Genomic DNA, 17,608 nt, shown 5'->3' with positions numbered 1-17,608 from the left:
AGCGTTCTGGGCATCCTATAATCATGAAAGTAGCGCTATATGAAAGCTATATATTATATGAAGTAATATTTGTAATCTATAAGTAAAACCAAAAAGTTTCCAAAACATTTAATAATATTGTAAACACTCAACAAAGAATAAAAGTGAAGAATTGAGTGATGTTTATCTAAAAGATATTTTTTTTACAAGATATTAGACGATCAGAATTAACATAAATGTCTTATGTTGTCTATGAATTCATTTAGCTGCTCTGGCCTGCATGGTTCAGTGTCTCCGCCACTGCCTTCCACTTACATACACCGTTCACTGTTGCCGCCTATGTCTTAACGTTCCAACAGGGCTCTCTACCTTGCCACTAACACAGGTCACATTACGTGTCTCTCATGAACGATAGTATAGGCCTACATACACTAAAAGAAATGTCTTGCACTAACAGGAACGACCCTTTCCACAGTTTCCTCACAAGACCTCTTCCTGACCAGCCCACCTACACTGCTTTTCATCCGCTGACAACACTGGCTATGATCCCTTCTACAGCTCAGGCTGTTCTAAGCTTCTAACCTATCTCTATTCTGTCTCTCTATCTACTTGGCTGGAATCAACAGTCCACCATCTTGTTTCTACCCACTCACTCGTCTTTAACAGTGCCCTGGTGCGCACCATACGCTTCAATGTAGGAGCAGAGATATAACAATATATTCATTTCAAACTCATTAAGGCTGCTATTGTACTGTTGGTAGTTTTCAGACTACATACATGCATAAATAAGATACAGTACGTAGGCCTACGCCAGCATACATCCAGTCTCCGATGCATTATTAAACTTTATCTACATCTATTATACACATATAGTATGACATGCCATTTGTGGGCCGGGTTAAATGGAAAATGACCGGGCCGATTTTGATACGCAGTGCGCCCCTGCTCATGACGCAGTGCGCCCCTGCTCATGACGCAGTGCGCCCCTGCTCATGACCTACTTCTTATCACGTCAATTTCTGTAGGGGTCAAATTGCATTTTTTAATTATTACAGACCGTCTGTCTACAACATTCTGCTTTGTAAGGCTTAGATTATGATATATTTTGTTGAATTTCTGGAAGATTTTTTCCTGTAACCTGGGAGAGGTTTATCATCACAGTTATTTATAAGGAAGAACGATTTGATAATGTCTATATTCATTTCTCTCGTCCATTTGATCCTTTTGGCTCCTCTTGTTCTACCACCAACAGCACCTCTCAATTGTGTGGGGTGCGAGTCAGGGAGTAGACCGACCTCTTGTGTTTGGTCATGAGGTTGTGAATTACCCTCAGTAAACACTCGACTCATTGGTGAATAATAATTTATTTAGACTCTAACGCCTGCGTACTTTATTCCTTATTCATCATTGTCCTGGAAGAAGCAACGGGCACGTTCTAATTCTCCTCAAAATTAAATAGATCAAACAGAAATGAACGTGCGTTAATTTGTTTACTTTGATCTACTATCTTCGTAGACAAACTTTTAAGATCTAGATCTATTATTATTATTATTATTATTATTATGATTATTGTTATTATTATTAAATACCTACTTCTTTATTTGATGAGCATGTTAGTAGGTTATATAAGAAATCAGGGTGCAAAAAATCATATCATTTTAGAGCACTGCCTCGTTTTCGAAATGAATATATTGTGCAAACAATCACATAGGTGCCGAGAGTTTAAATGACTTCAAGTCAAACATTTTTTTTAGCACCACTCTGACGTCACAATACACTGACAGAAGTAAAAAGAAAAGAGAATGTCCAAAGACTATTGAAACAGAAAACCGTTCAGGATAGTAAAATAAATTAATTTTAAATGAATCAAATATTTGTAATGGACTTTCAAAAGATGATTTTAAAAAGTGCCATAAATGGCGACAGCTGTACATAGACTTTCTCTGTGCACTAGCCACTGACAAAATAGATAGATGGTGCATCATGATAGGATTTTTTTTCTAAAGCTTTTTCCACAATTCGTTTGAGCCCTTTTCTAAATTCGTGTCCACCCACCCATGAAGAATTTGCAATCTAATTAGAGGAATTAAAAAAAACAGCTTCTTTAATGACATGCAACGAAAATCTTCTTGGGAATGTTAAGGGCCTTCTTTAGTCTCCAAAGGACTCTATTCCCTGTAAGAGGGCACAGGGGCTTATGTATTACTAAATCTCCCTCACTTATTTTCTGTAATTTAGAAGTAAGATTGCTTTCATCATAGAGAATAAAATTTTGTTTATATGTGACCACACAATAAATAGCTTCTCTTCAGTGATCAAATAAATTTGTGTCTTGAATCAATTGACAGACTGTAAAGACAATTGCAAAAAATATCAGCTCGCAAGATGCAGCTACGTTCAAAATTTCCACAGGAAAAAACTTTTTTGTTTTCTGGCACCAAATATTATTAGCCAAAATAAATACAGCCACCATTTTAGTTTTGTTTGGCCAAATGTTTAGTACACTTTGTATAGTTAATCAGATTCAAACAGTCTTTGTGGTTGTTGTCTTGTATCTTCTTTGTGATGGTAAAATGTGGAAATTCTGAACAAGAGAGTTTTTGTTTAATGCTTAAAATCTGTATAGCTTTTTTTTAGCCTTGTTTGTTTTCAAATACTTGTCCAAGTGGAGTTTGGTTGTTGCCAATGATCTTACTTGCAGCATTTAGGATTTCATTAAGTTTATTTGTATTTTTAATGTTGAGATTGCCATACCAGGCAGTGATGTTGAAACATAAAATACTGCAGACATGAGCTTGGTCAAACAGTGACAAGGTTTTTCTCTAACATTGCTCCCCAATGAGTAAAAAGGGTTAATTTAAATTTGAATCTTAGATCAATTGGAACTTAATTTATTCTTTTGAACTTTTTTGTTTGCATTAATACCTTAATAGATCTAAATGTAAGCTTTGGACTTTCAAATCTAACCATGTAACACTTCAATAGCAAAATATAAAGATAGAGATAAAGGATATAGATCTACCTTACTTCAAAAAAATACAAATATAGAATAGGCATCATCCTTATTAGTTTGGCATATGAATTTATTTATATAGATCTAGAAACCACTGTCTTCCAAGACAGAAGAAGCCATATATAAAGGAGGTCATATTTATTTATTCATAGCTTTTTGTTGTTCACTTTTTTGAGGATGTTTTCTGTATTTTCAGTGAAATGTTATTTACTCTCTAAGACAGTTCTAATGCTTTCACAAACTTAAATATCAAAAACCATCAATACATCAAATGAAATAAAACAATACAGAAACCATCAAGTCAATGAATTGTGTTTTATTTTTAGTTTGAAGGCAATGTATCATAACCTTGGAAAGTTAAAGGTAACATAGAAATAATAAAACAGACACACCAAACTTTTATTTAGCTCAAGACTTTAAGATAGATTTATTGAAATAGTTTTAAAAATAAAACAATTTAAAATATCTATAATACATTAGACATAAAAAAGATATTAATTTTAAAGCCATAATGTAAATACACACACATAAAACTAGTTTTTTTTAAAAAAAAGGCTTGCCTATATATGTTATATGATTTCTAATAACTTGAAGCTGAATACAATACATTCTAAAATATAAAACAAACAATTAAAATGTTTGTATAAAAAAAAATTCTTTACCAATCACATTATGTATATCAGAACCAAAGAGAAAAAAGAAATAGGCTATGTGATGATATATGGAACATATAGATATATAACGGGCAGCACCATATGCAAGAATTTCACATCACAGAGTAAGTGAGCATATTACTTGTTACATAATTTAGACAAGTTAAAAATGCGAAGTCAAATATTGGAGAACACAGGAAACAGTCGAGAATTAAGTAAAATAGATACAGTCTTTAGTCTTTTTGGAACTAAATCTACAGTTTAGATCATCTACCAATTTAAAGTTAACTTTTTGTTTTGACTCATAGTCAAAGAAAAAGGGCTTAAAGGCAATTTATATCCAATAAAGAGTCTAATAAGGTTCAGAGAAAATTGACGATAAAAATAAAATGAATTCATTATAAAAAGCTTCTAAAAACATAAATTGCTTCTCCCCAATGAGTAAACATGGTTAATTTAAATTTGATAAAAAATAAAATGAATTCATTATAAAAAGCTTATAAAAACATAAATTGCTTCTCCCCAATGAGTAAACATGGTTAATTTAAATTTGAATCTTAGATCAATTGGAACTTAATTTATTCTTTTGAACTTTTTTTTGTAGGCATTAATTTCATAATAGATCTAAATCTAAGCATTGGACTTTTAAATCTAACCTTGTAACACTTCAATAGCAAAATTATAAAGATAGAGATAAAGGATATAGATCTACCTTACTTCAAAAAAATACAAATATAGAATAGGCATCATCCTTATTAGTTTGGCACATGAAGTTATTCATATAGATCTAGAAACCTCTGCAATGTTTTAACAAAGCTTATTTTCTTTCTATTTTTGTAGCCTGAACTCTAAAAGATATTTGTAATGAACAAGGCACATGATGAAAGAGAAGACTTTAAGGTCAAATATACAATATTTACAATATAATTAAAGTACACACATTTGAATCACACTCAGCAAAAGCAAAAATAAATAAAAAATGAAAAGTGAAGTTATATATATGTTTTGTGTAGTAGCAATGATTTACAAGTATTTTCTGTATAAACAATATTGTTGTTAGAATGAATCCTAGTCAATTAATCCCCAGTCACTTAATGACTTGGTCTTTAATCCCCTTTCTTTTTAATCATCAGTTAAATAGTATTTTATAAGTGGTCAAGGATAAATATGGAGGGGATGAAATGACAATAGGATGAAATGACAAAGGGATGAAATGACAAGGGGATGAAATGACAAGGGGATGAAATGACATGGGGATTAAGTGACAACGGGATTAAGTGACCGGACACTAATGGAAAATATTTTTCAAAATCATTTTATAAGGCCATTGGTCACTCTAGGATTTCATTTGAAAGGTTGTTTTTTACTCTTACACTAGGCTAGCTTGACATAATCTGTTGATTGACAGAAAAATGAAATAGGCCAACGGAAAAATACAAATTTTCTTCATCACATGCGAAAAAAAAAAAAGTTTCATATGAATAAATATTTAAGATTTCCATAATTCCCGTACAAGAAATGGAGATTCATTGGAAATGGAATCAATTTTAATGATATAGTTAAACTTAATATATCAGTCATATCAAGCAATGACCAGATATTAAAGTTAACAACACTAAGACGGGACATGTACTGCACAAAATAAGGACAAAGAGATACACATTCATTTCTTGTTTCTCAACAACTTTTGAAAACAAACTTTAGTATCTAGATCTGTTATTTACTTATAATTAAAACAATTACAAGAAATAATTCACAAAGTGCTACACTTTAAAATAAACATTAAGCAAACATACTTATAAGCACAAAAATTGACAAGGTATAAATGTTTGCATGTATAATTTTTTATAATTTTTAATATTAAAAAAAAATATTCTTTGAAAAAAAAAAAACAACTAATGGCACTTTAAAAGATGTTATTTTAACTAGTTAAATAATAATTGATTTTCATTTGTAGTATTTTGTTAAAGTTAGGGACAAAGAATTCAGTTTATTTTAGTATTAGTATTTGACAATTTTATATTAAATATTTGACTTTTTTTTAATAGTATATTTAATTAAAATATATATTTATCCTTTATGATCATCTTAAATCACAAAAAAGGAGATTAAAATACATTGTTAAATTTTACATTGACAATAGAAAAACAAGTTGTTATTAAACTGTTTAATTATTTTCTTTCTTAACTATTTTATAGTATAAATTGAGATTTTAAAAAATTATTTGGTATATCAAAATATGAACCAACTTTGATCCAAAATGACCATTGCTCAAAGCATTTAATATTTGATAAATGCTGATATAAAAACAATCAAAAGTTAAGCTTAAAAAAATGTGTAGTGTTCTCTTAACATATGCATGTAAACATGTAATAACTTTTGCATAAACTGGATGGTTACAAAATGAGTTCTTTAATATCATATTATGGAATAGCAACATCAAGACAGACACAATAGTTTAGAATATAGTGGGACAGCATCATAATACAATGTTATACTTCCCACAATTCCTTTATATATTTTTTTTGTCTTCAATATTTTTGAAAAGAAGTCACTTGACAGTCATTGTGGTGAATCTGGAATTGTTGAATTTTTGGAGAAATAAAGGTGAACAAAAAATAATGAAACATTTACTAAATAAAACAACATTTGCAACAGTTTTGGCTCTGACGCTCTTTGGAAAGCACAATAATCTTTCAGCGAGGCTAACAAAAAAGTTCAGTCAATATACCTTCAATTTAATGAAGAGTAATTTTTTTTAAAATATGGAATATTCAGTGCAACCTTTAGTACAGTGATTTATTTCTAAATACAGAGATGTGATGAGTCGCTGTTAAGGTTATACAACTCTAGATGTCTTTCTGAACTAAGTACAGAAGTCTTTTAAAGCTATAATTAATCTATAAGTGACTTTATCAGAAGCTTTGTTTGACTAGGATTTCAAATAAAATTATACAAATATAATTTTAGATTAAAATAATGCTGAAATAGTTAATTTTTGTATGTATGTATGTTTGTATGTAAAAAAAACATTACTTTTGAAATATTAAATTATTACTGTAAACCTGGAAAACATCTATCAATAAAAAAGATAAAAGAGGTCCATTAAAACAAGAGCAATTATACATGCTTGAAGAACAAATTGTTTTTGGCAAAAAAAAATTTAAAAAATGCAAGAATAAATTAATAAAAATGAATACTCCAAAAAAGAAAAAAAAAGTTGATCATGCTGAAAATAAAATCTGAAGCATAAACTGATAGCACCAGGCACAGAATTATTTAAGTCTGAACTCCTTCAAAAAAAGTTCTTTTGGACCTTGCTGTAAAAGAATCAGTGGAATTAAGTTCACATGTTTTTAATCCAAAGTTAATGAGGATGTTGTGCAGCCAGCACATATTCCCGGTTGATGACTGGGTACACAGTTAAAGCTGAAAGAACTGTCCATGTGACTACAATAGGATTCAAAAGGATTCAAACCCATGACCTTAGGAATGGTGACCAGCTACTTCATTTTCTTAATGATGTATGATACTTACTGAGAAGTCTTCATATACAAAAGTTTTAAAAAACTTTTCTATAGGTAAATGATTAATTCGTTTGAATCACATAACATAATTTTTTAATTGTATGACATTCCTATCATTAGATATAAAATCTCCTTTAAAAAATTGGGAGGCAGATAAATAGATAGATAATATATTCTCCTAGTCATGTGGTAAGCTCTTCAGACTGTCATCTTATCTTATCTTATATAATACAGACGTTACTTCAAAAAAGAAGATGATTACGTCATCTCGATATTCCCAGGTTCAAACCATGCCCGGCTTCATCCTCTACCATCCAGAAGGAGGTTTGGGCTAAGACATAATAATCTTCATCTCTGAAGAAACAGACTAAGCCAATTTCTAAATTAAGAAAGAGAAAATTCAAAATAATTTATGAACTTTGATATGTATCAATAAATGAAGCTTCTCTAGCCACTGCTGCTTCAAACATCCATTAGTCTGATATGTGAACAAAAAAAAAAAGATTTAGATTATAATCATGAAAAAATGTATAAGACTTGTTAATGTTGATAATGACAAAGTGATTTGAAGGTAATTACATCTCTCTTACATAAAAACAACAAAGACAGCCATAAAACATTAATTAATAGTACAATGTATATCTACATTTTCTTGTCAAAATGAGCTGAAAAAAAAAAAGAAAATTGATGAAAAAAAAAACATTTAAGGAAGTGCAGTTCTGAATTGAAAAGAAAAGAAAAAAATTTTTTAACAAAAATATTTAAACGCATAAATATTCAATGTGCTATCCAGGTTACTGTGTGTATAATTTCTTTTATGTCAGCTGAGCAGCAGGTATAGATATACTTTACTACTTATAATCAGTGCTATAAACATATTACATGAACACAAAATTAAATTATCAATACATTTAGACAACTGTATTGCTGATTTTAAATTTAATGTGTGAATACTGTGGTCAATATAATTTACTTATGTTTTTAATATCTTTCATTAAAGTTTCAAATGGATTAAAGACACAAGACTTTTTTGTTTTTCTAATTCTCTCCCTGCAATGTGAGCTCAGTCAAGAAAGAAATGTCAATTTAAATACATTTTTATATTAGAAAACAAAATGTACTGTGGCATTATACTAATTAATTATAATTAATGGACGGTATATATACAATATTTCAGTCTGTATAAGAGTTTAATTCTGCAGTATTTCTTACAACGGGAATGGAAAAAATTAATAAAGAATTAGGCATCTATAATGTTTCATTGAAAGTTGGTTGGATCTAAGCATTTAATTCCATGTCAGAATTGGTTGGGTTATAGTCATCTCTGTCCTCCCCATCGGAAGAATCCGTTACTTTAATATCCACATCCACGGAGCCATTGGTCTCTTTCCCCGTCAGCTCATCCTTTTCTTTGTCCTAAAGTATAAATATAAACATTAGATACCATAGTTTAGTGTTCTTAATGTGTGTGTGTGTCTGTGCGTGCATGTGTGTGTGCATGTGTGTGTGTGCATGTGTGTGTGTGCATGTATGTGTGTGCATGTGTGCTTTGCAAAGAGGAAGATGGGAATAATACTACTGCTATTCAAATAATTAGCCTACTATTTTTACACTATTGCTACATAAAAAAAAACTACAGTATAAATGTGTATATAGACACAATTTCATTATTAAATTAGGCTATATTAAATTGTATAATTAGGCTAAATTTCTTGGATTAAATTAAATGTCATTGTCTGTATAATACATCGATATGAGGTCTTTGTGAAATTATTAGGCTTATTTAATAGGTCCAGACACAATATGATTTTAGAGAAGTTACTATCATCATGAATAATTTAATAAAAAAAACTAAACTACTTAATGACATGAGTAAACCAACTGCTACACTTTAAAAAACGCCACCAGAACAAGAATCATAAAATGATCAACAACAGTATTAAATAAATGCAAGATTAAAAAGAATTAAGAATTGAAATGGTAGAAAATAATTATGAAAATGAAAGTTGAATCATTGGCTAAGGGAATAAGTAATGAAAAGACTAGATAAACATTTTTCAGTAACTAAAATTGTCACTAGGATCTTTATCCTTTTAGCTTACCCAACAAAGTGCATGCTCAACAATTACAATTTTTCATTTTTATTTCTTCTCCTTTTCTTTATTGCTATTATTATATTTTATTTACTAAAACAAATTGGACAAAGGACTAGGACTTATACATAACTTGTCAACTGAAATGTAAAAATATCCTTTGCTAGTAAAAAAAAACAACTGATGAATAATATTTATAAGTGAAAAGAAAAATAAGATCAGTAAATGTTTTTGCCAAGATCCTATTAAAAACTTTATGGGGAAAAAACATGAAAAAAAGGAGTGAAAGACAGGATAGTTATTTAAAAATGTATTGAGGGTAATTTGGCTGAATAAGACAAAAAATTCAAAGGAAATGAAACCGAATGATAGAGAATAGAAATTTTATAGCTACAGTGTATGGTTAAAAATAACTAATTTCTTAAATAGACAAGAGTGCACCTATTTAAATCGATACAAATATATTCAAGAGTTAACAATTAAAAAAACAAATCATTGTCCAACTCACAACTTTTACATATTTATTAAGTCCTTTTTTTAAATGTAGTCTTGGACTTATTATTCTGTTATGACTGCAGCTTCTTGGCATCTATTGAAACAATGTAAACTAGCATGAACTTTGCTTGCAATCCTTTGTTTTAGAACTTATAGTTACAGAGCTTGTACAGATATTGGTATTTATCATAACTTTCTATATAGTGATAATGTTGGCTAAAAAAAAAATAGGCGGAAAATATTTTTAAAAACAAATGGTTCATAAACAGGACAAATAATTATGGTACAAACTATTTATGGTACAAACTCATTGAGGTAGATTAAGTAGCTGTACTCTGTGACAGTGTCTTGATAAGAAAAAAAAATTTGGATCAGTATCACTTTATGTTCTACACTTTTACTTTTCAAGTTTTTGTGTCTAAATAACACTAGATAAAAAAAAAATTTAACTGTATTGTTTTAATTCTATTTGATAATCAAAATGTTAAAATACAAATGAATTATCCAATATCTTAAATGATCTCAGTAAATCATTGGCCACATACAAGATCAACTAAGACCTCTATTCAATATAAAATGTCTAAAAGAAAGCTCAGAAGATTTTAATTAATTTTGTTTTAATTAACATTTTCTTAACATAGATTTCATTGTTAAGCAATCATAAAGATGACTCACATTACCAAACAAAACAAGGTTACAAAAGACAGTTTGTGTGGAAACACAAACTCAAAATCGGCCCCCGAAGTAAAATGTTTTACATAATTCGGATAATCCTTCAGAGTTGAAGATAGTTTACTTCCTAGTCCAAACCTCCCGCAGGACGACGGGGGATGGGAGCAGGCAGGGTTTGAACCTTCGATCGTCGATAAATCCTAACAACAGTCCAGCGCGCAAACCGCACGACCAGTGGTCCACCCAGGTAGGCTTCAATATTTTCAGAAAGAACATCCGAATGAAATTATATCAAAGACAAATGAGAGATAAGAATGGAGAAAGAAGGTTAACAGATCTTGTGTAGTGCCCCAACCGTCCCGCAGATCAAAGGATACGTGAAAGTGAATGTAAAGTTAGATGTGAACCTGGCCTAACTAGTTTGTGGTCTATAGGGCAGATGATGTAAAGTTCATCTGTCGTTGTGGCCTACGGTTAACGAGGGTGTCATGTAGCCAGCACAACGACCAACCGTCTTTGCTTTTCCCCAACTAATGTCAGGTACCCATTAGAGCTGGGTAGACTCAGAAGTTGAAAATCCCAGTCTTCACCAGGATTCGAACCCGGGACCCTCGGTTCGAACTAAATAAGTTAATTTCTTTGAAAAGGCTCAATCTCATTTTCGAATTCTCAAAAAAAAAAAAAAAAAAAAATTTCCGCTATATAGAAAAATGTTCACGAAAATGATGTTAATAAGATTACTATTCGTCTTAAATTAGGTTTAACATATAATGCATACTAATTAGCTTTTTCTTATAAAAAACTGCTTGCATAATTGATTTTTAAAAATTAGAATTTTCGCTTTCAGGAAAAAAAAAAAGTAGCCGTTGCATCAGAACTTTGAATGGTCTAAAATATTGTGAAGTCGGATTTTCAATATCTCTTCTAGTTTACGAGATCTAAACGGGACGGACGGACAGACGGACAGACATTTCGCACAAAACTAATAGCGTCTTTTCCACTTTCGGGGGCCGCTAAAAAAGACACAAATTCTTTCATGGCCTGAACGAATAAAATCATTAAATTATAACTTTGACATTTTTTCTGTAATTGTTTATGCAGTTTTCCTACCAATCATAATGTCAGTGTATGGATGCATTAAAAATGTTAATCCTATGTATATTATACTTATGAATTAATAAAAATTAAAAGTTTTTATAATCATTATATGCTCTTAATTAAAACATGGGCATTATTTTTAAAGAAATATATTAGTGTTTTTTGTTGTTGTTTTTTGTTTCGTTTTGTTTTGACAAAACCTTTTAATAACTGAAACTTTTTGTAACATACAACAGAGAATGAGCAATTCTCTCAGTGGGAACACTCAGCGCACAGGTTTATAGAAGTCAGGGGCAGGCTGTGGATACATAGCATTGGGAGTACTCAAAAGCAGTGTTAAGGGTACTCAATACTTTGGTTGGAAGTAATCGGAAGACAAATCCTGGATACATAGTTCATGTGTTGGAAGTACTCAGCGACAGGCAAGGGAGATTATTAAAAAGGTCTTGAAACAAAGTAGAGTACTAGAGGTTACTCAACAGGCTGGTCAGGAGAGTAGGTATATACAGTGACCAGGCAAGAGATACTCTGCAAACAAGTTTAGGATACTGAATGGGCTGTTAGAATATATTATTAAAAAATTCAACAATGATGAACAATGCTTCTTAAAAAAAAAGAGAGGAAGTCAACTTAAGGGGACTTAACTCGGGTTAAAAAATGATACTCAAAAGGCAACGCTATTTAACCTCAACATGGTGCTTGGCTGGATACAGTCATTTGAAAAGATAAAGCCGATAGGAAAGCAAAGCGAAATCCTTGTTAAGGTGCCTAACGACACAGCCCCAATGCAAAGGCAGGACAATAACCCTATCTATCCACACACAGTTCCTCAACAAGCTGTTTTATAGAAATTGCACAGCTGATAAGATACAAAGAAGAAAAATGGGAGAGTCTTCCTGGTGTGCCAGGCCTTTGGTCTTCACAGCTAACAGGAGCGTTATAAGTAATAGGGAAGTAACCCATTGACATCTTCTTGGATCCCTCCCAGAACAGTTGATCAGACAGGACAATAGAGAGAAGCTTCCAGGGACCAAAGATCTTCGAATAATATCTAATGACGGTTTCTAAGAAATGATTGTTTAATTAATAAGCCATTACTTAGAAATAATTGTTTAGCTAATAAGCAAAAAGAAATAAAAATTACAGTTTAAAAAAATAAGGGGCATAATCAACAAGCATTTCTGAAAATAAAATTCATGTATTAATGCCCTTCATTATAAAACCTTCATTTTGTGCATGCATTAGCAAGCAGACTTTGCAGTAATGCACTTTAGACAATTATAATTTTAAAATGTGAGGAATTTACCCTTTTGATAATTTTAGCCTTGGTAGCTTGGGCTTTCTTCTTGACGATACCTTCCAAGTGGCTGAGTTTATTCTGTGTTTGATTGGCTGCTGTGGTGATTCTTGTCTGTGATAAATACAAATATATTCTAAGTTTGAAACAACATATACCCTACATTGATAAATACAAATTTTAAAGAGTTTATTTTAAATGTAACTATTGTAAACAATTTGCAAGTAACCATTCAAGACAAGGGGGTCCATGGACTAGCACAGAAGATGATTTATTATAAAAATATAAGGCAGCGGGGGAAAAAAGTAGCACTGTATAGATCCACATGAAGAGAGAGCCTAAAGGAAGGGTCACGGATTGCAGATGCCATACACAACAACAGCAGTAAGAAGGGTGAAAATACAACGGCGCCTGGTGATTACATATGCCCAACCTGTGACCTCAGCTGTGTATCAAGGATTGGCATCTTTAGTCACATAAGAAGTTGAAAAGGGACAAGGTCATTCCTAGGAACTTAAAATGTCACAGACATACTGCAGACAAAGGAATGAAGCTTGATCTCTCTGTCTCTCATCCAAGCAGACAAAAAAAGTATCTTCAAAGCCACATTAAGGTACAAACTGAATGTTCTCGCCATTTGCAGCAGTTATATTAACTTGCTGTCTCAATATTTATTTGTAACTTTTTTTTATATAAGTTGAATGAGTATACATGTATCTGCATATATGCATTTTTTAATTTATTTCTTCATTATCAAGCTACTAGACATACCTGTAGCATGGATCCTATCTCACTAAGTATGAGAGCTCCCCAGGCAAGACCCAGCAGAATCCAAAGACCCAGACATATTCTAAAGGCATTGTGTGTCTTAGCACCAAATTTCGCTATTGAAAAGAATAAATAAAGCAAATAAAAATTATTACTAGATATACATAGTTCAGATATGTGTCAATATATTTATATACAGTGCTTTTTTGTAAAAAATAAATAAATAGGTGCGTTACTCAGTGATTAGGTGCCGGTACTCAGTGATGGATTGCCTAACTTTTAACTTCTTATATATTAATAATAAATATTAAAATACAAGAAAAGTAATATTTTTCCCCACATTGAAAAAGGTGCCGGTTCGCCTTACCGGTGCATACCGTCACAAAAAATTTTTTTTTATATATATATAGAGAGAATATATATATATATATATATATATAATTATTTTTGAGAATTATAAACCTGTAAAGATTCTAAATGTGGATTAAAGTAAACCTTTTTTTTTCTTTGTCTTAGGTAATATAAATTATAATAATTCACTTATATTACTAATAATCTATATTAATAAATTAATTGAATTTATATACTGATATATGAGGCTAAATCTATCTAATAAATGAAAATGTTTGTGACATTTATGCTCTAAAAACACTATTGAAATTCATGACAGAGTACAACAATTAGGTGACATGCCATGGAACTCTACTAAATCTATGTAGCACCAACTATGGTAGTACCGGTAGACTGGTAATGAGTGAAGTTCTAGAAATCTAGATTTAAAGAGATGCAGATTTTGTAAACTTTTCAAAAGTCTATGTTGAATGTAGCCTTATCTTATCTTATAAATTACAGACGTTTATCGGAAAGAGGAGATAATTAGTACGTCCTACGCGTATCCATCATTCACATTAACCAGTCTGATTCAGGCAACCCGTTCCATGCCAAGTGACACTAGAGAAGAAAGAGAACTTATAAGAATTTGTCCCAGCTTATCATGGAATAATGATAAAGTGCCTATGATGGAAAGAGAAATAAGTATTGTGTATATTTTGAGTTAGGACGATAAATAGGTGATTGAATAGAAGATAACATCAAATTGCCAATACACAAGGGCAATGACTTATTCATTCATTCATTCACCATTCATCTATCACAATTTTTGTAGTAAAATGTATAAAACCTCCGAGTTGCAATGTGCAGATGGCAGTAATATAATCCGTGTAACCGAAGTTAACACAAGCGAAAGACCAACAATGCAGAAAATAACCGAAACTGAAGAACAATGTCGAATAAGGAGTTGAATGCGTAAAGAGGGGAACCGTCAAATGCCGCAACAGAAATTAAAGCTGATTTCTTCCTACATCCTTCGGATGTGCAGCCTACCTCAAACCTCCCGAAAGCAGACGACAGGGCCTACCAGACTATGTGCCAGATAAACATATCCAATTCCTGGGGCAGGCCAAAAGTAGGTATATCGATATATAAAGTGAGTAGTTCCAATTCAATGTAACAGATTATAAATTACAATTAATACAGATAATACAAACATTTACGGGCCAAAAGTTTAAGAATTATCAAGCGATGAAAGCGGCGTGGTTTTATTAGAAATAAATTTAAAAAAAAAACATGTGGGAGGGGGGCTGAACACTCTCCCGCGAATAATAGAGGGGGAGGGGGACTGATCGAAATAAACAGTAGGCTATAAACCATGGGAATAAATCAACAAGCGTAGCCGGTGTTAAATGCTAGCTGTTACAATATGAACACTAAAGTAAGCTCCTGGGCTACATTGATTCTTATAATTCAATTTTTTTTATCCGTGATGTAAAAACAAAAATATCGGCAAGAGATAGGAGGAGGGAGAAATGCAGAACCGTCTGAAACGGGAGGGGAGGGGTGCCTGCTTTGTCCTGTGTGTTGACTGACAAAAACAATGTCAGAGTGAAGCATTTGTTCTTTTTTTTTGTTTCCCCCTCTAAACACACAAAAAGATCAATACCGGAAATAATGACAACATAAAACACGCGATCTATTTTTAACAAGGTGCATGATGGGAAGCGAAAAAAAAAATTCTCTTGAATCAGAAATACGAATCTTTTGTTTTATCAAATGGGATGAAATAACCTGGACATATGAAATAGACTGGACACATAAAATAGACTGGACATATGAAATAGGCTGGACACATGAAATAGGATGGACATATGAAATAGGCTGGACACATAAAATAGACCGCACATATGAAATAGACTGGACACATAAAATAGACTGGACATATGAAATAGGCTGGACACATGAAATAGGATGGACATATGAAATAGACTGGACACATAAAATAGACTGGACATATGATATAGGATGGACACATGAAATAGGCTGGACACATAAAATAGCCTGGACATATGAAATAGACTGGACACATAAAATAGACCGCACATATGAAATAGACTGGACACATAAAATAGACTGGACATATGAAATAGGCTGGACACATGAAATAGGATGGACATATGAAATAGCCTGGACACATGAAATAGGCTGGACACGTGAAATAGCCTGGACATCTTAAATGGAGATATGAAAAGTGACCCAAAAAAAAGGACGACACATGAACTGGGCTGGACGCTTCCACTGTCCATGATATGAAAGGACAACTACCATTGCAAGGACCTTTAACTTTGCTGTACGTGTGTAAGATCTAGTGCTAGTCTACAAGGCGACTAATGGCTAAAATATAATGAAAATAGAAATAACCTTTGACCTATGAATACAATCCGGGGAACTTTTGGAATTTCGCTTCGTAATAGAATATTATGATCAAATATATTTTATGAAAGGGAGAGCTACGACGGTATAACCATAACCATATTTTTCCCAAGACAAAACAGAATGTTTAGTCCCTTTAACTATACAAATAGATCTATACATAGAAGTGTTTTGAAAGCTAGAGATCCCCGCAAGCCTGTACTTATCAACTATTTGAAATGAAGAGTTGCATTAAAAAAATAAAAGCACAACGCCCATCCGTCGTTACTTTTCCTTAACTAATGTCAGGTACCCACTAGAGCTGGGTGGACTCAGAGACGCCCTAAAGATGCCGAAATAAAAAAAATCATGTCTTCACCAGGATTCCAGCCCGGTACCCTTTGGTTCGAAAGCCAAGCGCTTTACCACTTAGCCACCGCCTTAAAATCCATATATGTTTCGCATCTCGAATAAAAAATATTTTAGAAACGTATCCAAGCCAAGCTTATTTCATGTATGGTCATGCAGTTACATTTGTTTTGCCTATGTAGTTATTGTTCTAAATGCAAAGCTATTGAACGCTTTGATTATATGTCCTCTTAATCAATACCTAGCTAGTAATAAAATGATACGAAGTTTAGGTCACAGTGTTAGGTCAACTTACTCTGTAAAACCGAGGTCAGAAGTCAGTTTGACAAGCCCTATATATTCACTTAGTTCAGGAGGTCACCTGGGTCAGAGGTCAGTGCGACAGTGAGGCACCACACGTAGGCAGGGTACCATACACGAAGACACTGTCTAGCCGAAGCGCGTCCTTTTAAATCAACCGACATATCATCTGTTTCCGGTCAAAACATCCCACGTGATTTCGACATTGTTGCCCATCAATATGTCGACGATACCGTAAACAACAAGATGCTATGGTTGCTGAGGGTGGGAAAAAAAAATACAGACTCCGACCTTCCCGTCAACGCGTCAGTCCGTCTTACAAATAAAGGATGTGAGGTATTGAGGATGGAAGCGAACTGCTGTTTTGTTGGGATTGTTTTTAAAATGTTTACAGCAGTTTCTCTCTGTCTGATTGTGTGTGTATCAGGGCGATATGATTAATTAATTTCTTTCAACTAAAACTTCGAAATGTTATTTCTGTGAACAATAATAACATGAATTTTAGCAACCATGCTTTTAGTTAATTGTTTCCCCCATAAAAATGTTGACTTATCCTATTTTGCTGTGTATAATCTAGTTCGGTACTTCTGTTCTGATAC

General features: G+C 32.2%; 1 protein-coding gene across 3 annotated transcripts in view; it reads right to left on the bottom strand.

Annotated features, from left to right (window-relative positions):
- Positions 1 to 5,656: 5,656 nt before the first annotated feature.
- Positions 5,657 to 17,608, bottom strand: part of LOC106055454 (potassium channel subfamily K member 4-like) — an 88,181-nt gene continuing 76,229 nt past the window's right edge. For 2 of the 3 annotated variants that reach the window (XM_013211717.2, XM_013211716.2), the window contains exons 7-9: positions 13,599 to 13,711; positions 12,837 to 12,941; positions 7,441 to 8,588 (exon numbers count right to left, since the gene is read on the bottom strand). In XM_013211717.2, the coding sequence (XP_013067171.1) occupies positions 8,451 to 8,588; positions 12,837 to 12,941; positions 13,599 to 13,711 (356 nt within the window). In that variant the 3' untranslated portion in view covers positions 7,441 to 8,450. Of the gene's footprint in view, positions 6,222 to 7,440; positions 8,589 to 12,836; positions 12,942 to 13,598; positions 13,712 to 17,608 lie in introns of those variants that run through there. The other variant, XM_056022560.1, reaches the window with a different exon arrangement.

This window comes from Biomphalaria glabrata, chromosome 3 (genome assembly GCF_947242115.1).
Source record: "Biomphalaria glabrata chromosome 3, xgBioGlab47.1, whole genome shotgun sequence".
Classification (NCBI taxonomy): Eukaryota; Metazoa; Mollusca; class Gastropoda; family Planorbidae; genus Biomphalaria; species Biomphalaria glabrata.
This window is presented reverse-complemented; position numbering and strand designations above follow the sequence as displayed.